This window comes from Mustela erminea, chromosome 1, assembly GCF_009829155.1.
Source record: "Mustela erminea isolate mMusErm1 chromosome 1, mMusErm1.Pri, whole genome shotgun sequence".
NCBI classification, from domain to species: Eukaryota; Metazoa; Chordata; class Mammalia; order Carnivora; family Mustelidae; genus Mustela; species Mustela erminea.
The window spans coordinates 15,039,540-15,055,723 of NC_045614.1; the positions used below are offsets into that span (position 1 = coordinate 15,039,540).

The 16,184-nt window shown below is 50.6% G+C and overlaps 1 protein-coding gene across 2 annotated transcripts; it reads right to left on the reverse strand.

Moving 5' to 3' along the window:
• TMEM161A (transmembrane protein 161A) lies at positions 1-16,162 on the reverse strand. Of its 2 annotated transcripts, none has more exons than XM_032316737.1 (12): positions 16,107-16,162; positions 13,174-13,277; positions 12,432-12,515; positions 11,975-12,072; positions 11,708-11,789; positions 10,151-10,302; positions 1,959-2,019; positions 1,714-1,857; positions 1,476-1,589; positions 1,122-1,296; positions 899-995; positions 1-572 (listed from the first exon to the last, which is right to left on the reverse strand). In XM_032316737.1, the coding sequence occupies exons 1-12, from the start codon at positions 16,107-16,109 to the stop codon at positions 319-321; spliced, it is 1,368 nt and encodes a 455-aa protein (XP_032172628.1). In that variant the 5' UTR covers positions 16,110-16,162; the 3' UTR covers positions 1-318. The 2 variants fall into 2 exon arrangements, with proteins under 2 accessions (XP_032172628.1, XP_032172626.1); XM_032316735.1 differs by having other exon boundaries at positions 11,708-11,864.
• Positions 16,163-16,184: the final 22 nt, after the last annotated feature.

A 16,184-nucleotide genomic window follows, 5' to 3' on the forward strand; every position in this document is an offset into this window, starting at 1 on the left:
AGAAGAATGACCCCCCCCCCCCCGCCACCTCTGCCTCAAATTTGGCGGGGGGGGGGGGGGGAGCGGAGCATGCAGTCCGAGAACAACGACCCTGGGATCCTCTGCCCCTGGGCCCAGGGCAACAGTTTTGAGGCAGAAGCACGGGATCCGAGGGGCCAGGGCTCAGGCACTGCGGTGAAGTGGGCGGGCACAGCAGGTGCTGCGGGGACTCCCGGGCCCACCTGGCACCTGATGACACTGAGGCACACACGGAGGAGGCGGCCCTTAGCCGCTGGCTCAGGCCCGGACCTTGGGGCCCCCGGGGGCCTCTGCAGGTAGCTAGGAGCCCGCCAGGTGCCGGTGGAAGTAGAGGCCGAAGAGGCTGGAGAGCAGCTGGCAGGCTGCTGTCCACCAGATGAGGAAGGTGAGGACGGCGCGGAGGAATAGAGGCGTGAGTAAGCTGCCCAGCGCCCCAGCGATCCGGGCCGCGGTCTGCTGGGCCTCGTCCTCCCCGAGGCCCACCAGGCGGTCGCGGGCTGAGGACGTGGCGGGGGACAGCGTGGGGACCGGGCCCGGCCCCCAGGAGTAGCCGCCTGTGCGGAGAAGAGGGTGGAGGGACGGAGGGGTAGAAGTACAAGCGCGGTTTGATTTCTGGGACCCTCCCCCAGCCCCAGGCTTCACCTCTTACCCCCGCCCCCACCCCAACTCTATCTCCTGCCTCCCACCCCAACTTCGGCCCGCCTCCTACTCGCCCCGCCTCCGAGCCCTCCAGGCTCCGCCCCCGCTCCGCCCCCGATTATTGCCAAGTCCTGCCCCGCCGCCACCTCGCTCCCTTTCAGCCCCGCGGGGCTTCGCTCCCCCGCCGCCCGCACCTCCACGCACCCGGCTCCGACCCTACGCGCCCCGAGCCGCTTCTCACCCAGCGTCTTGAGCAGCAGCGTGCAGCTGAGGGTGAGAATGAGCGGCGTCAGGTACTGCAGGCTCACCACCGTCACGTAGCAGTAGACGCGCACCACCTAGGGGGCCGGTAGCAGGGACTACGTTGGGGAGGGGGCTTTCTGGGCTTCCGGTAACCCTAAGCCCCAGGGGCAGGGATTCCTGCCCTGAGCCCCAGGTCCCCTCCCAACCTTCGGTGCCCATACCCGCCTCTGGATCTCACGGGCCTCTATGCGGCCGGCCTCCCGTCGCAGCTGCTCCACACGGGCCTTGGCCAGGCACAGGTAGGCCTGCAGGTGAGGCCTGGTCACAGCCAGCCTTAGCAGGCACAAGGCCACCAGCACCCAGAGGCGCAGGGAGTCGAAGGCTGAGTCTGACAGCCTGTGGGAAGGGAAGTGAGGGGACTAGGGAAGCCTCCCCTGCTCCAGGATCACCCCCAGGATCCAAGGCTTCTCCCTGAGCCTCAGAGACTGGGCTACACAGCACCCACCCTACCCTCCTACCCCGCTTCCCTCACGCCCTCCCCCCCCCCGCCCCTCCAGGCACCACCCGATGCGCACAGGGGGAGGGGCACCTCCCCCAGGGGTGCCTGGTGCAGGAAGTCCCGTGCAATGGGCTTGGTCCAGAGCCACAGGATGATCAGAGGGGACACGAAGCTGGTATGCAGAAGGAACCTAGGGATAAGGGCACAGAGGTGTGAGGCCTGGGCACCCACCATCCCCCTAGCCTCTCCTTTAGATTCCCACCTCCACCCACCCCACCCCCGCCCCACCCCCCAGTCTGGCACTTTGCATTAACTGCAGCATGGGCCGGTCCTCCGACATGGTCAGTGCATCCAGGTGTGTCTGAGCCAGCCGCAGGCCTGGAAAGGTGAGGAAGGCACCCAGCATGGATCCCACGAATGCCAGCCCTATGCGGACGCCCAGCTTGGCCAAAGGGAGCCTGGGGAAGAAGAGAAGGGTCGGGAGGCCCCAAAGCCCGTTAGCACCACCCACCTAAAAGTCCCAGCCAGCCCTTGCCCCACCTCGCTTCCCAGGACTCACGCCCAGTCCCAGCCCTGCGTCTTCAGAAGTGGCTCCAAGTTCTGGGTCATACTGGCCAGGCCTGGGGAAGACAAGGAGAGAGCAGTGTCTAGTAGACCCCTGGAAACTCACTGTCTGCTCTGCCCCCATCCCAGATAGAATTTTGCTCCACCCGTAGGAATGTACCCGTGGGAGCCAGCCCTGGGCCAGGCAAAAGGAAAACTTTATTGTGTTCTGGTTATGTGCATTTGTGGGGAGCCATGCACTTGTGGATGGCAGTCACGTAGGTGACTAGGCCCAGGACAATGGGTCGAGAGCGACATGCATTTTTTGGTTTTGTTTTAAAGAACAAGAAAATGTATCAGGCAGACACCCTTGACTGGACTGGGGGAAAGAATGGTGGGGAGGGGGGACCACTGAGTCTGAGTTTCTGGGACTGTACCAGGAATCTGGAGGTGCATGAAGGACTCCCATAGGAGAAAGCCAAAATCCTCGAAAGAATCCTCAGTTCAGGCCCTCAGATTTTCCGCAGAGTAAAAGCAAATAAAAATGAGCTTACAACCCAAATCACCAAACACACCACTGAACAAATCACCCTAAAGCCCAGGGGGGGTGGGTAATTTAGACCCTACAGACTATAGAAACTTTGCAGGTGTTATTATGTGTGAAATTACTGAGGAAAATAACAGGTGGAATCACAGAACAGGCAACATGAGGCTACCTTAGATGACCAGATATATCTGCCATGGAACCAGTTAAGCTCATCCAAAGGGAAAATACAATTATTGAAACGATAGCTTGTTAAATGGCATATTCAAAAGAGCCAAAGAAAGAAAGAATGAATGAATTGGATCTGAAGAAATCACTCAGATTCCAACTCAGAAAGATAAAAAGGTAGGAAATGTGAAGGGAGATGAAGAGATAAGGAAGACAGAATAGAGAGTCCAGCAGAAGTCAAATAAGAGCCCCAGAGAGAGAAGGGAAGAGAGGATAAAGAACGAGAGGGGATTTGGAAGTTGGAAAGACTGAGGAATGAATGACACACACAAAGTATATCAAACCAGAGTAATACAAAGAAATCCATACCTAGACACCGTAGTGACACTGGAATACCAAAAACAAAGAGATCGCAAAGCAGCCAGGGATTTAAGACAGATCACCTATAGAGGAAAGACAATTAGACTGGCAGCCAATGTCAACAGCAATCACAGAAAAAGAACAAAAAGAAGGTGAAATGGAAAGATGGTAGAAACAATGCCAAATATGTCAGTAATCATAATAAATGTAAGCGGATTAAATTTTGAAGTTAAATGACACAGACTGTCAGACTTGAAACTATCTCGCTGTGTGTTTTTTAAGAGACATAACTCAATACAAGGTCCCTGTAAGTTGGAAAAAAAAAAGGGATGTTAAAAAGATGTGACAAATACTAATCAAAAGAAAGGTGGTATTGTATATTTGAGAGTTGCTATGAGTAGATCTTAAAAGTTTTCATTGTAAGGAAAAAAAGTTGTATGTGTAAAAAAGGAAGTTAAGCAGATTTATTGTGATTGTTTTGTAATACATACAAATATTGAATCATTATATTGTGTACCTGATACTAACAATGTTATATGTCAATTATATCTCAACTTAAAAAAAAAGCTGAAAAGACTGTATTATTACCAGATAAACTAGTGTAAGACAGAAGTATTAAAATCAGAAGTGGTTAATATACTATGATAAAATGGTTGATTCACCAGGTATATACAGAAATTCTACACTTGTAAATACCTTGTCAATTAGCCACAAAACATATAAAGAAAACACTGACTGGGGTGCCTAGGTGGCTCAGTCATTTAAGCATCTGACTCTTGATTTCAGCTCAGGTCATGATTTTAGGGTTGTGAGATTGTGCCCTGCACCAGGCTCAGCACTGGGCATGGAGCTTGCTTGGGATTCTCTCTCTTATTTTGCCCCTTCCCCCCTCTAAAAAGAGAGAGAGAGAGAAAAGGAAAGAAAGAACGAACAAAAGAAAAATCATAATGGAAACTTTAAAATACAAAGAACTGTGTGATAATGAAGATTACAAATCAAAACTTAAAGTGGGACTTAGTAAAATATTTATAGCCTTCCATGCTAGAAATGCTAGAAAGAGAAATAGAAGAAGCTGAAAATTAATGAGCTAAATAGCCAACTAAGAAATTGGAAACAAGAAAAAGAAGCCTACCAGAATAGGGCTAGAAAATCCAGAGGTCCTAGCCACACAAGAGAGAAAGACTGGAAAAGATAAAAGAAAAACCAAAAGAACCCACAATTCACTAAAAATACAATTGTACAGCAAGGTTGTCCCATGGAAAAACACTCAGTTTCATCCCTATTTCATAAGACAGTAGTGAACTACCAGGAGTTTAAGGGTTTATGCGAGAGGCAAAATTGAAATATCATGTCGGAAAATATAAAATATCTTTCTGATTGTAGGGAAGAGAGGGGAATATCTTCAAGACAAAAATCAACTAAAATAAGGAACTGCTATTCATCAGAAGAAACCAGAGGTGAGGGCTGCAGCTATATTCAGTAGCTGAGCCCAAAAAAGTGTGGTGTATTCATGTGCAGAGAATAATGCAAATGACGCTAAATGAATCTAGGTCAAGAGCATTAGAGGATTCTTCCTCTAAGAATCCTCATTAGAGGAGTCTTCCAATCATTCTGCAGGTTTGGAATTTTTCAAAATAAAACATTTGAGGACAATTTTTTTTAAAAATATTTTATTTATTTGACAGACAGAGATAACAATTAGGCAGAGAGGCAGGCAGAGAGAGAGGAAGGGAAGCAGGCTCCCTGCTGAGCAGAGAGCCCAATGCAGGGCTGGATCCCAGGACCCTGGGATCATGACCTGAGCCGAAGGCAGAGGCTTTAACCCACTGAGCCACCCAGGCGCCCCTTGAGGACAATTTTTTTTTAAGATTTTATTTTTAAGCAATCTCTACACCCAACACAGGGCTGGAACTCACAACCCCGAGATCAAGAGTTGCATGCTCCACCCACTGAGCCAGACAGGTGCTCCACAATTTTTTTAAGACAAAAACAAACAAACAAACAACAAAAAAAAAACAGCACAAAGAAAGTAAAAAGCCATGCCACAGATTTGAAGACACACTCCCCATCCCCCACTTTAACTTCTTTAAAATTGAAATACACATGACCACTGATGACATGCACTAGTCTAAGTAACAAGTGTTTTCAATCTTTTTTCTGCAGTTCCAGAAATAATGGTGTGTCATATTTCATAGAAGGAAGTTTATGTGCCACACATGTAACAAAGGATCAATTCCCACGGTATATAAAGAAACTACAAATCAACAAGAAAAAAAAATAATAAAGATACACAGCCCAGAAAAGCTTCATAAAACATTGGATTCAGTGATGATGTCTTAGATCTGGCACCAAAAGTATGAGCAACAAAAGAAAATATAGACCAGTTGGACTCATGAGAATTAAAACATTTTGTACATCAAAAGATACTACCAATGGAGTGAAAAGGTAACCCACAGAATGGGAAAAATATTTGCAAATCATATATCAGATAAGGGACGAATATCCCAAATATATATAATATATACAGAACTCCTAAAACTCATAACCCCCCCCCAAAAAAACAACAAAAAACAAAAAACCCAGGTTCAAAAATAGGCAAAGGGGGCATCTAGCTGGCTTGGTTGGTGGAACGTGTGACTCTTGATCTCAGAGTTATAAGTTTGAGCCTCAAGTTGGGTGTAGAGATTACTTGAAAATAAAATCTTTGAAAAAGAAAAAAAAAATAGACAAAGGAGTTAATAGACAATTTCTCCAAAGAAGATATACAGATGACCAACAAGAATAAGAAGATGGGCTCAGGGGCACCTGGGTAGCTCAGTGGGTTGAGCCTCTGCCTTCACTTCAGGTCATGATCTCAGGGTCCTGGAATCCAGCCCCAAATCGGGCTCTCTGCTCAGTGGGGAGCCTGCTTCCCTTCTCTCCCTGCCTGCCTCTCTGCCTACTTGTGATCTCCCTTTCTGTAAAAAAAAAAAAAAAAAAAAAAAAAAGATATGCTCAACATCACTCATCATTAGGCAAATACAAATAAAAACCACAATGATGGGACGCCTGGGTGGCTCAGTTGGTTAAGCAGCTGCCTTCGGCTCAGGTCATGATCCCAGCGTCCTGGGATCAAGTCCCACATCGGGCTCCTTGCTCGGCAGGGAGTCTGCTTCTCCCTCTGCCTCTGCCTGCCATTCTGTCTGCCTGTATTCTCTCTCTCTCTGACAAATAAATAAAAAAAAATCTTAAAAAAAAAAAACCACAATGAGATACCACTTCAAACCCACTAGGATGGTCACTCTTAAGGAAAAAGAAAAGGAAGATAACACATGTTGTTAAGGATGTGGGGAAGCTGGAAATCTTGTGCATGGCTGGTGGGAGTACAAAATGGTGCAGCCACTCAAGAACACAAGTTGGTTGACTCCTCAAAAAATTAAAGAGAATCACTACATAATCCAGCAATTCCACCTCTGGATCTGTACCCAAAAGAATTAAAAGCAGAGACCTGTACACCCATGTTCATAGCAACACTATTCGCATCAGCTGAAACACAGGAGCAACAAAAATGTCCACCAATACATAAATGGATGAGCAGAATGGGATATATTCCTGCAAAAGGAACACTATTCAGTGTTAAAAAGGGAGGAAATTTGAAGGCAGCGTGGATGAACCTTAAGGATATTATGCTGAATGAAATAAGCCAGCACAGGGCACCTGGGTGGCTCAGGGAGCCTCTGCCTTCAGCTCAGGTCATGATCCCAAGGTCCTGGGATTGAGCCCCATATCAGGCTCTCTGCTTAGCAGGAAGCCTGCTTCCTTCTCTCTCTCTCTCTCTGCCTGCCTCTCTGCCTACTTGTGATCTTTGTCTGTCAAATAAATAAACAAAATCTTAAAAAAAAAAAAGGAAATAGGCCAGCACTGAAAGACAGCTATTGCATGATTGCCCTCATATGACGTGTCTAGGGTGGCTGGATTCATAGAGACAGAAAGTAAGATGGCAGGCGCCAGGGGCTGGGGTGGGGGAAAATGGAGAGTCAGTGTTTAATGGGGACAGAGTTTCAGATTCGCAAGATGACAAGGGTGGGGAACGGATGGTGGTGATGGTCACACAACAAGGTGAATGTGCTTAATGCCACTAAAATGGACTCTTAAAGACAATTAAAATAATAAATGGTATGTGTATTTTACCACAATAAAAAAAATGGAGGGAAAAACACATACCACCTCAAAGAAAAATGGGCAACAAACATGAACAGGCTCTTCAAAGAAGAGGAAACGAGAATCTTAACTAGACAGACAGGAAAAGCTGCTCAGCCTCCCAGGTAATCGGAGAAATGCACCTTAAGACCACTAAAGGCATCATTTCCCACCACTAGATGGGCGAAAATCAAGCACTTCCCATGGACCTCAACTCACTTACAGCTGACCATGTCCCTGTAAGGTTCACCACCTTACAAGCAGGGAGATGAGGCAAGGGGCTGTGCAACTTCACCCATACTTGCCCAGGGTGGCTTGGACTGAGTCCGGGGGTCCACCCTCGGAAGCCCCAGCTGCATGGCTGGTGGGCATGGGAGAGAACTGCTCTGAAAATGCCGAGGCACCATCTTATGAAGGTGAACACATCCCCCTTGTCCCCAGATCCCATGCCCCAAAGAAATGCCTACACATGCATACAAAGAAAGGTACAAGAATGTTCCCTAGAGCAACTGTGAAAAAAGCTCAAACCTGGAAACCACCTAGATGTCCAGCAACAGGACACTGGACAAATAAAGACAAGGGGCCTCACAACAGAGCGCCATTCATCTGTGTGAAGAGAGAAAAGAAAGCTGCCCAGACCAAGAAGGCCTCGTTCTGTAAACAATATCAAAAAGACTGGAAAGCACCAGCTGGCGGATTACACACTGGCTGACGCCACCCACAACAGCAAGCAAACTACGATGAATTCTTTAGGGACAGAAACATATGTGATGAATGGGAGCCTGGGTGGCTCAGCCAGTTAAGAATCCGACTCTTGGTCTCAGCTTGGGTCTTGAGTTCAGGATTGTGAAGTTTAAGCCTTCCATTGGGCTCCACACTGGGCATGGAACCTACTTTAAAAAAAAAAAGGCAAAAAATGATAAACACAAGATTTGAGAGACTAGTTGGGGCTGTGAGTAAAAGAGGAAAGTGTGAGGATTGGAAAGAAGCACCAGAGACATGCAAGAACGTTGGGAAGGTTCTAGTTCTCATTTAAGAAGGGAGGTTGTGGGATGCCTGGGTGGCTCAGTTGGTTAAGCAACTACCTTCAATTCAGATCAAGATCCTGGAATCCCAGGATCGAGTCCTGCAGGGGGCTCCTCCCTGCTTGGGGGAGAGTCTGCTTCTCCCTCTGACCTCTCCCCTCATGTTCTCTCTCTTTCTCTCAAATAAATAAGTAAAACCTTAAAAAAATGAGTCTGTTACATTATTATTTTGCTTTGTAATTTACATATACATGTTCTATACACATGCATATATATATCAAACATTATATAATTTTACAAATTGAAAAGCAGGGAGAATTGGTGAAGATAAAGGTCAAGGAGCACAGCAAGGCTGTGCACAGCAGAGTGACTATTTTGATCTTTATCCAAAGACCACTAGAGTCTGACATCAGGCAGAGAAGTGATGTGATCCAGATTATATTTTTGAAAGATCATCCAAAGAGTAGAGAAAGTCAAAAGAAAAATGGGAAACTAAGAAAAAATATTTGCAACAACTATCACACACAAAGACTAATGTCTCTAATATATAAAGAGCTCCTACATATCAATAAAAGGGTCACTAGAAAACTGGGCAAAAGAACAGACCTTTCTGGAAGGCAGATAGGAAAGATGCTATCTTTTCCACCTCGGAAAGATGCTCAATATCGCCTACGTTTCACCCATCAGGTTACCCAAAACAAAAAAAAAGTCCATGGAAACACATTGGAGAGAATATGGGGAAGTAGGCACTTCATTAATCTTTTCCTAAATGGCAATTTACAACACTATTGAAATTACAAATGCACTTACTTGCACAGGGCCGCCTTCCCATATGACTATGGGCTATGGGCTACGGGCTATTCCCATATTACACTGTTGTAACAAAACATGGTTTTGAACAATAACATTTAATAGTGAAAGACTTAGATGTCCAGAAGTAGAGACTGGTTAAATAATCATGAAACCTCGGGGCGCCTGGGTGGCTCAGTGGGTTAAGCCTCTACCTTCGGCTCAGGTCATGATCTCAGGGTCCTGGGATCGAGCCCTGCACCAGGCTCTCTGCTCAGCAGGGAGCCTGCTTCCCCCTCTCTCTCTGCCTCTCTGCCTACTTGTGGTCTCTGTCTGTCAAATAAATAAATAAAGTCTTTAAAAAAAAATCATGAAACCTCCATAAAATGAAATACTATGTGGGTGTTATAAAAAAAAAAACACACACACACACACCACAAGCCCACCCACACTGTATGTTGTGTCAAGGGACAATCTCCAAATTGATGCTTTTTAAGGAAAAAAGACAAGGTGTAGAGCCATCAACACTACTGTTTTATGGGGATAAAGGAAAGTGGCCTCCCAGTTTTCCTCTTGGAAAGAGAGCCAACGTGGGTGATTTTTACTCTATGTATATCCTCTTGTACTTTGTGAATGCTGTGCCATTTACCCATTTCCTTCACCAAATTAAATTAGAATGGGGAAGTATGAAATCATTACAGCTGCCTTGGAGAAGGGCAGAGGCGGGGAACAGAAGTGCCCTGTGAAGAACTACAGCTACAGGGGGCACCTGGGTGGCTCAGTGGGCTAAAGCCTCTGCCTTCAGCTCAGGTCATGATCTCAGGGTCCTGGGATCGAGCCCCGCATTGGGTTCTCTGCTCAGCGGGGAGCCTGCTTCCCTTCCTCTCTCTGCCTGCCTCTCTGCCTACTTGTGATCTGTCTGTCAAATAAATAATAAAAAAATGAAATAAAATCTTAACTATAGCTACGGGCCGCCATCAGAGGCAGAGAGACTGGACATCCTCTTACCCTAAAGCCCCAGGAGACCCCAGGACAGGAAGCAGCTCTAGAGACTACTCAGGCCCAAGGAGGCCCCCTCCCTTCACCTGTCCTGTGCTTCCGTGAGGGAGTGATGGGCGTGGTGACCCCAAACGCTGCACGTACCTGGCTCCAGGCCCAGCTCGAGAGTCTCCTCCTGGACCACCTGCACCAGCATGGCCAGGAGCAGGAAGAGGAAGGCAAAGGTGAGGCAGACAGAGCGTTCGCCCCCCTCCTCTGCACTGAAGTACAACCGGGTCACCATCAGGAACATCTTGCTGGGGGCAGGGCTAAGGAAGCCCGGAGCAACTAGGGTGCCCCTTCCCCACTCCCCCACTCCCAGCCAGGGATTCCCCCAACTGCAGAACCCACACACCAGCACTGGAGTCTGGCGTCTCGGGGAGCAAGACGGTGACCCAGGAGAAGAGCGAGCCACTGAACAAGTTGAAGACAAGAGTCCAGGGCGGCTCATGCCTATGTCCGCAGGCTTGGGTGTGGGTGGGTGGCAGGTGTGCCTGGGCCTCCAGTTCGGCCTCAGCACACGACCTGTGGCCATTTCTCTCTTTCCTTTTTAAAAAACATTTATTTTAGAGAGAGAGAGAGCGAGTGGTGGGGAGGAGCAGGGGAGGAGGGTGTGGGAGGGGGAAAGAATGTCAGGCAGACCCCAGGTCAAGCTTGGAGCCCCAGGCAGGGGCCTCCATCCCAAGACACTGACACCATGATCCCAGCTGAAACCAAGAGTTGGGCGCCCCTCCCCCGTGGCCATTTTTCCCTGAAAGAGCTAGCAAGTCCCTTTCTTCAGGAGGTCTGGCCTCCCTGACCCACCTAGTCCGGCTGCATTTGCAGCAGGGGAATTTCCGGTTCCTCTGAGAAGCTCTCAGAGATAAAAGGGCTGTCTGTATCCCGAATCTGCCCCGAAAGAGACCCATGGGGCTTTCCAGAACAAGTGTGAGCTTCAAGATGGACTTTTCTGCACAAACCCATTCCATGAGCGCATTTTCTCAGACTTGGGTCCTCAGTGTCACAGGTCTGCCTCTGTTCCCGAGGCAGCTTCATAAAACACAGCAGAGGGAGACCTGGGTGGCTCTGTGGGGTTAAGATCCCAGGGTCCTGGGATCGAGCCCCACATCAGGCTCCCTGCTCAGCAGGAAGCCAGTTTTCCCCTCTCCTTCTCCCTCTGCCTGCCACTCTCCCTGCTTGTTTTTTCTCTCTCTCTCTCTCAATGTCAAATAAATAAATAAATAAATCCTTTTTTTTTTTTAATTAAAAAAAAAAGGAAAAAAAAAAGCAGAGGGGACATCTCTTTTCCTGTCCCTGTATCTGGGCCGATGACTTGCTTTGACCGAGAGAAGGGACAGGGATGGGGGTGGGCCAACTTCCTGCAAAGCCTCAGAAGGCTCGCAGCACCCCTTCCTCCTTGCTGGTGTTTCTGCTGCTAGGAGGAAGCCTGGCTTACCCTGCTGGAGGGTGGGACCCCCTCAGAGCAGAGATAAGGCTGTGGCCCAGGAGCAGATCAAGTAGAACAGTGGCCGTTTTACACCACCACCCAGTTCTGGGGAGTTTTGTGGGACAGCAGCTGATAACTGATATACCAATTTCGGGACAGCGGGGAAGGAAAGCTCCAGTCCGGCTCCCACATGCCTCCCGCCTCCCTGACCGTTTCGGCAGCCTGAGGAAGGATACAGGGAGAAGGCAACGGTGAGCAGGCACCAGAACACAGCGATGTTGGTCTCTTTGGCCGGGCCCAGCACATAGTAGTAGGCCTCTGTGAAGACATACACGCCGCACGAGTACACGGCGAAGTCCACGAACCACTGGTACTCCAGGAAGAAGCGCAGGACTGCGGGGAGTCTGTGGCTCAGTCCGCAGCCCCGCTCAGGGCACCCCCTCACCAATCCCCCCGGGGTGTAGGCTGAGGCTGGGATGCTGGGGACCCAGCTGGACAGTTACCGAGGGCATCAACCGCTGTGAGGGGGCAGGTCTCCAGCTGGAAAGGGGCATCTCGGGGCACAGACAAGGGCTTTTCTTCACTATAGCCATTGGCCCACCTGTTGGGGGAGGGGGTAGGCGGTAAGGAGAGGAGGAGTGTCAGACCAGCATCCTCTGTTCTCTCCTCCCCAGCCAGACATGGCAGCCCTCCCCACACCAGTCTGGAAGGTTCCACTGTGCCATCCTCGGAACACAGGAGGAGCTGACTTGGGAGGTGCCTTCTCCCCAGCCGGGGTCTCGGCACACCGGGGTGCGGAGGCCAGCTGCTCACAGGGCTGGCCCCGAGCAAACTGTCAGCTAGAGGCAACCAAGGAATGACACAGACATCTTCTTAACCTGGGGTGTCCACCACTCTCCTCGGTGCCCAGAACTGCACCTGGAAGGGAAGCCGTTCCCCTAAGTCTGGGGCCTCACTCACCGCTCCTTCCTGCCTCTGGGCCTCGGTGGCTTTCCCTCCAGGGCCCGAAGCTCTTCCTCAGTAGGGTGCTTGTATCGGAAGAGACTGAGGGCAAAGACGGGAAGTCAGGAAAGCTCCAGCATGGCAATGAATCCTCAAACCCAGGACTGGTGTCATGGGGAGACCTGGACCCAAAATGCATGGGGACAGGATGGGCAGGGGCTATGCAAAACCAAGGGGAACGCCTGGGGAGGGGGGGTGGGCTGGGGGTTTGCTGGGGGGAATGCCGCGAGCAGCTCTGGGGAGATCGCAAGGTGGCGGGGAGTCCCGGACACCCCTGAATCTGTCGGCTATCTCTTCTGGTGGAGCAGGCATGTGCCTTGTCCTGGAGGGAAAGTTCAGTTTCCACTAGGTCTCAGAAAGGGTCCGAGATCCCAACAGGGACAAAAAGCACTGCAGGAAACAGATCTACAGCGAGAGTAGTGTGGAAGGGGGTTTAGATTCCAGGAAGGCAGGAGTGGGGAAAAGCAGCTGCTCTTCCCAGTGTGGAAATGTGGTCGCGCGGGTGTGGACACCTGTCAAAACGGATCCAACTGTGTGCTTCAAATATCTGCAATTTATTGTATGTCAGTTATATCTCAATAAAGTTGTTTTTAAAAAACTAAAAACACTTTGGAGGGCGCAAGGCAGGGATGGGAGGAAGCCGAGAGGGCGGGGCCCGGTGGGGGCTCCTCCCACCGCCCGGGGCGGGGCTGCGGCTCACCTGCCGTTGCAGAGCAGCCAGCGTGCGAAGGAGCAGTGCGGTGCCAGCCTGTGCATGAGGGTGGCCGTGAGCAGCGTCACCACCAGCTGCACTCCCAGGACCGCCTGGGGGGAGGGGACACGAAGGGCAGTGCCTGCCAGGAGGTCACAAGCTCACTGCCTCAGAACTCAGGCTATTTATAGAGAGGCTGGGGCCAGGTTGGAGAGGGTGGGCGTCCTGGGTTCCAGCTGAGTCTTGAAGGAGGGTGCTGGGGTGGGCTCAGACTCAACTGGGGGAGCCCCTGCTGTGTATGGATTCCCGCACTCCCTACCACCCCCACCTAGCTGCGGGGTAGGGTGGTGGAGAGCTCACGCTGGGGTTCGCTTCTGGCCTTTGCTATGGATTTCAGGTATTCATCTCCCTGAGGCCTCAGTTTCCCCATCTGGAAATGAGGTGCTGCCTATTTTGTTTCATGTACTGTCCACTATCCGGACCTACAAGGAGCACAGCCAGTGAAAGAGGCTCCCCTCCGTAGTTCCCCCTGGCAGCTCCGCGTCCCACCGGAAATTATCCTCATGATTCCACCGCCCTCTCCTTCTCCCTCCCTTTGTAACCAACCTCCTTGAAAAGCTTATTTCTGGCCACTACCAGTCTCAGGACAAAAGACTTACACATATGAAGGGGATGGCTTTTTAAATTAGGGATTTCTCACTAAGTTCTACATAACAAAGTTTTTACCAATTCATAACACGTTTTCCTATATTAATTTTAAAACGTTTTAGAAGAAATGCTTTTGGTAATCAGTCGGAAGCTGGGTTTTCCTGCTTGAATGCAGTAAATACCAATTTGGTATCAGTAATTATGCAATTATATAAAATTATGTGCTCAGGAGTGCTGTCGACTAGTATTATGATATTATAATTAACAACTAAAGTGAAATAAAGATTACTTTAATATTAAAATTAATTATTAAAATTATCCTTTTAATCAGGCAAGACTATGCTGACTTCAGTAGGAAAAGCTCTAACGGGATGGGTATCGGGCCAACACAGTAATTCAGAACCACTGCTGAGAAATCCATCATTAAGATATCTAACAGGATATTTTCTCTATGCCTGTAACTTGTAAACCAGAAACATTTTCTCAGTAATGAGGTCGGGGCCCCAACTTTCTGGTCATTAAATCTCACTAATTTATTCTCACTGCCCACCCTCTCTAACCCCCAAGTGCTGGCTGCCTAGGGGTCACTAAAGACCGTGGGGACAAGCACAGTCAGGGAGTCCCAAGATCAGTGAAGCGGGCCTCTCGGAGGGCCTGCGGCTCCTCCTACGATCCTCTCCAGTCCATTCCCGGGCCACCCCCAGCCTCCCATCCGCAATTCTGCAGACATCAGATCCTGGGGCTCCCCTGCTGATTTTCCTCTTCCCTCTGTGGCCTCCACCCTGTGACTCAATCTCCTGCTAGGTTTTCAACCACCCACGGCCCCGCACGACCCCAACACAGCCGCACCGCTAGCCTGCACCTCTATGCCTAGCGCGCAGACCATCTAGGTCTCTAAAGGCCCCAGTACCCGCCCCTCACTCCTGCGAACACAGCACTCGAGTCCTGATGTCAGTCAACATCCAAATCCTTTTTGCAGCCTGCAACTCTTGGAGGGCCCAACTCAAGACACCCTGCCTCTCACTGGCCGGCTTTCTCCGTAGCCCTCTCTGCGTCAATTCACTGGGGTCTCAGAAGCCCTCCCAGACCCCTGGCCTCTCCACTGGAGATACCTATCACGCTCTGACACCTCCCAGGGAGGAGACCCTTGTTCAAGCTTCCGTCCCAGCACCTAGGACAGGCAGGAGGGAGAGAAGACTTAGAAGCAGGGAGTAAGGGAAGAAGGGAAGGAAGACAAGCTTCCCTTCACCTGAAGCTCCTGAGGTCTGTCCAGGGATATATTTCAAGCCCCGCCCCCCAGCAGCCTCCGGTCTTGTCCTGCCTCTGCAGATTTCCAAAGATACCTGGAGCCTCCCATCAGCTCACGTCCCTTTCCTGCTCAGTCTTTCCCTGGACCTACAGTTTGAGAAAAGGAGACTCCTGCTACCTGCTAACACCAATAAGGCTTTCCTCCATCCTGTTCTCGGGAACCCTTCCGATTATCTCCCATTCCTTCCCGCACCCAGGCCTGGAACCATGTCCACTTTTCAGGTTCAGGCGCACTTCCAACGCCCCTCCTTGGGGAATCCTCCACACAGGGTCCGGTCGTCCTCTGGGGCCCCTCCTCTGCCCAGTTCGAACATTTAGGGGTTGGGAGTCCCCGCTCTCGCCCCGCATCAGCCTGACCCACCCACAGTGGCCAGGCTAAGTCTGAAGAATAAACTCAATAGGTTGGACCCAGGACTGCGTGAGACCTGAAGCTTCCGACTGTGCTGTCTCCGATTCTGGGACCCTCGCCCGCCCCGAAGCCACCCAGATCCCCTTGGCTTGGCTCCTCCTCTCAGGGCTCTCCCTGGCCCTTCCACACACCTAAATCCACGCAGCTGCCCTCATGCTTCCGCAGGACCCATGTCGCCAGCCTGGGCTCCAAAGGGACCCCCAAATTCCCCAGCGAGGATCTGTGCGTTCCCCAGTCCCCTTCGCGGGGTTGTGATCCCTCGGCAGGACCCCAGGCCCCTAGAGGGCCCTCAGAGATCTTGCAAAATTCCCGAACGCTTGGAAGCCTCCAATTCTTTAGGCAGAATCCCCAACCCCCACATAGGTCCTGCGGGGAGACTGAACCCAGAGAGGGACACATGGCCCTCAGCGCGACCCAGAGTCCCTCAGAGTTCCCAATCCCCACAAAGGGATCCCAGTCCCCTCGGTGTTTCCCTGGACCCCCTCAGCTGGATCTCCTGCCCCTCAGTCAAGCCCCCCCCACCCCCACCCCCACCCCCACCCCCACCCCCACCCCATGCCGCTGGCTGCCGGCTCACCATGTCGCCGGCGGGAGCGCGGTCCACTGACCTGAAGCTCCGGGAATCCAGCCAATCAGAGCCCGACCTTTCTGACAA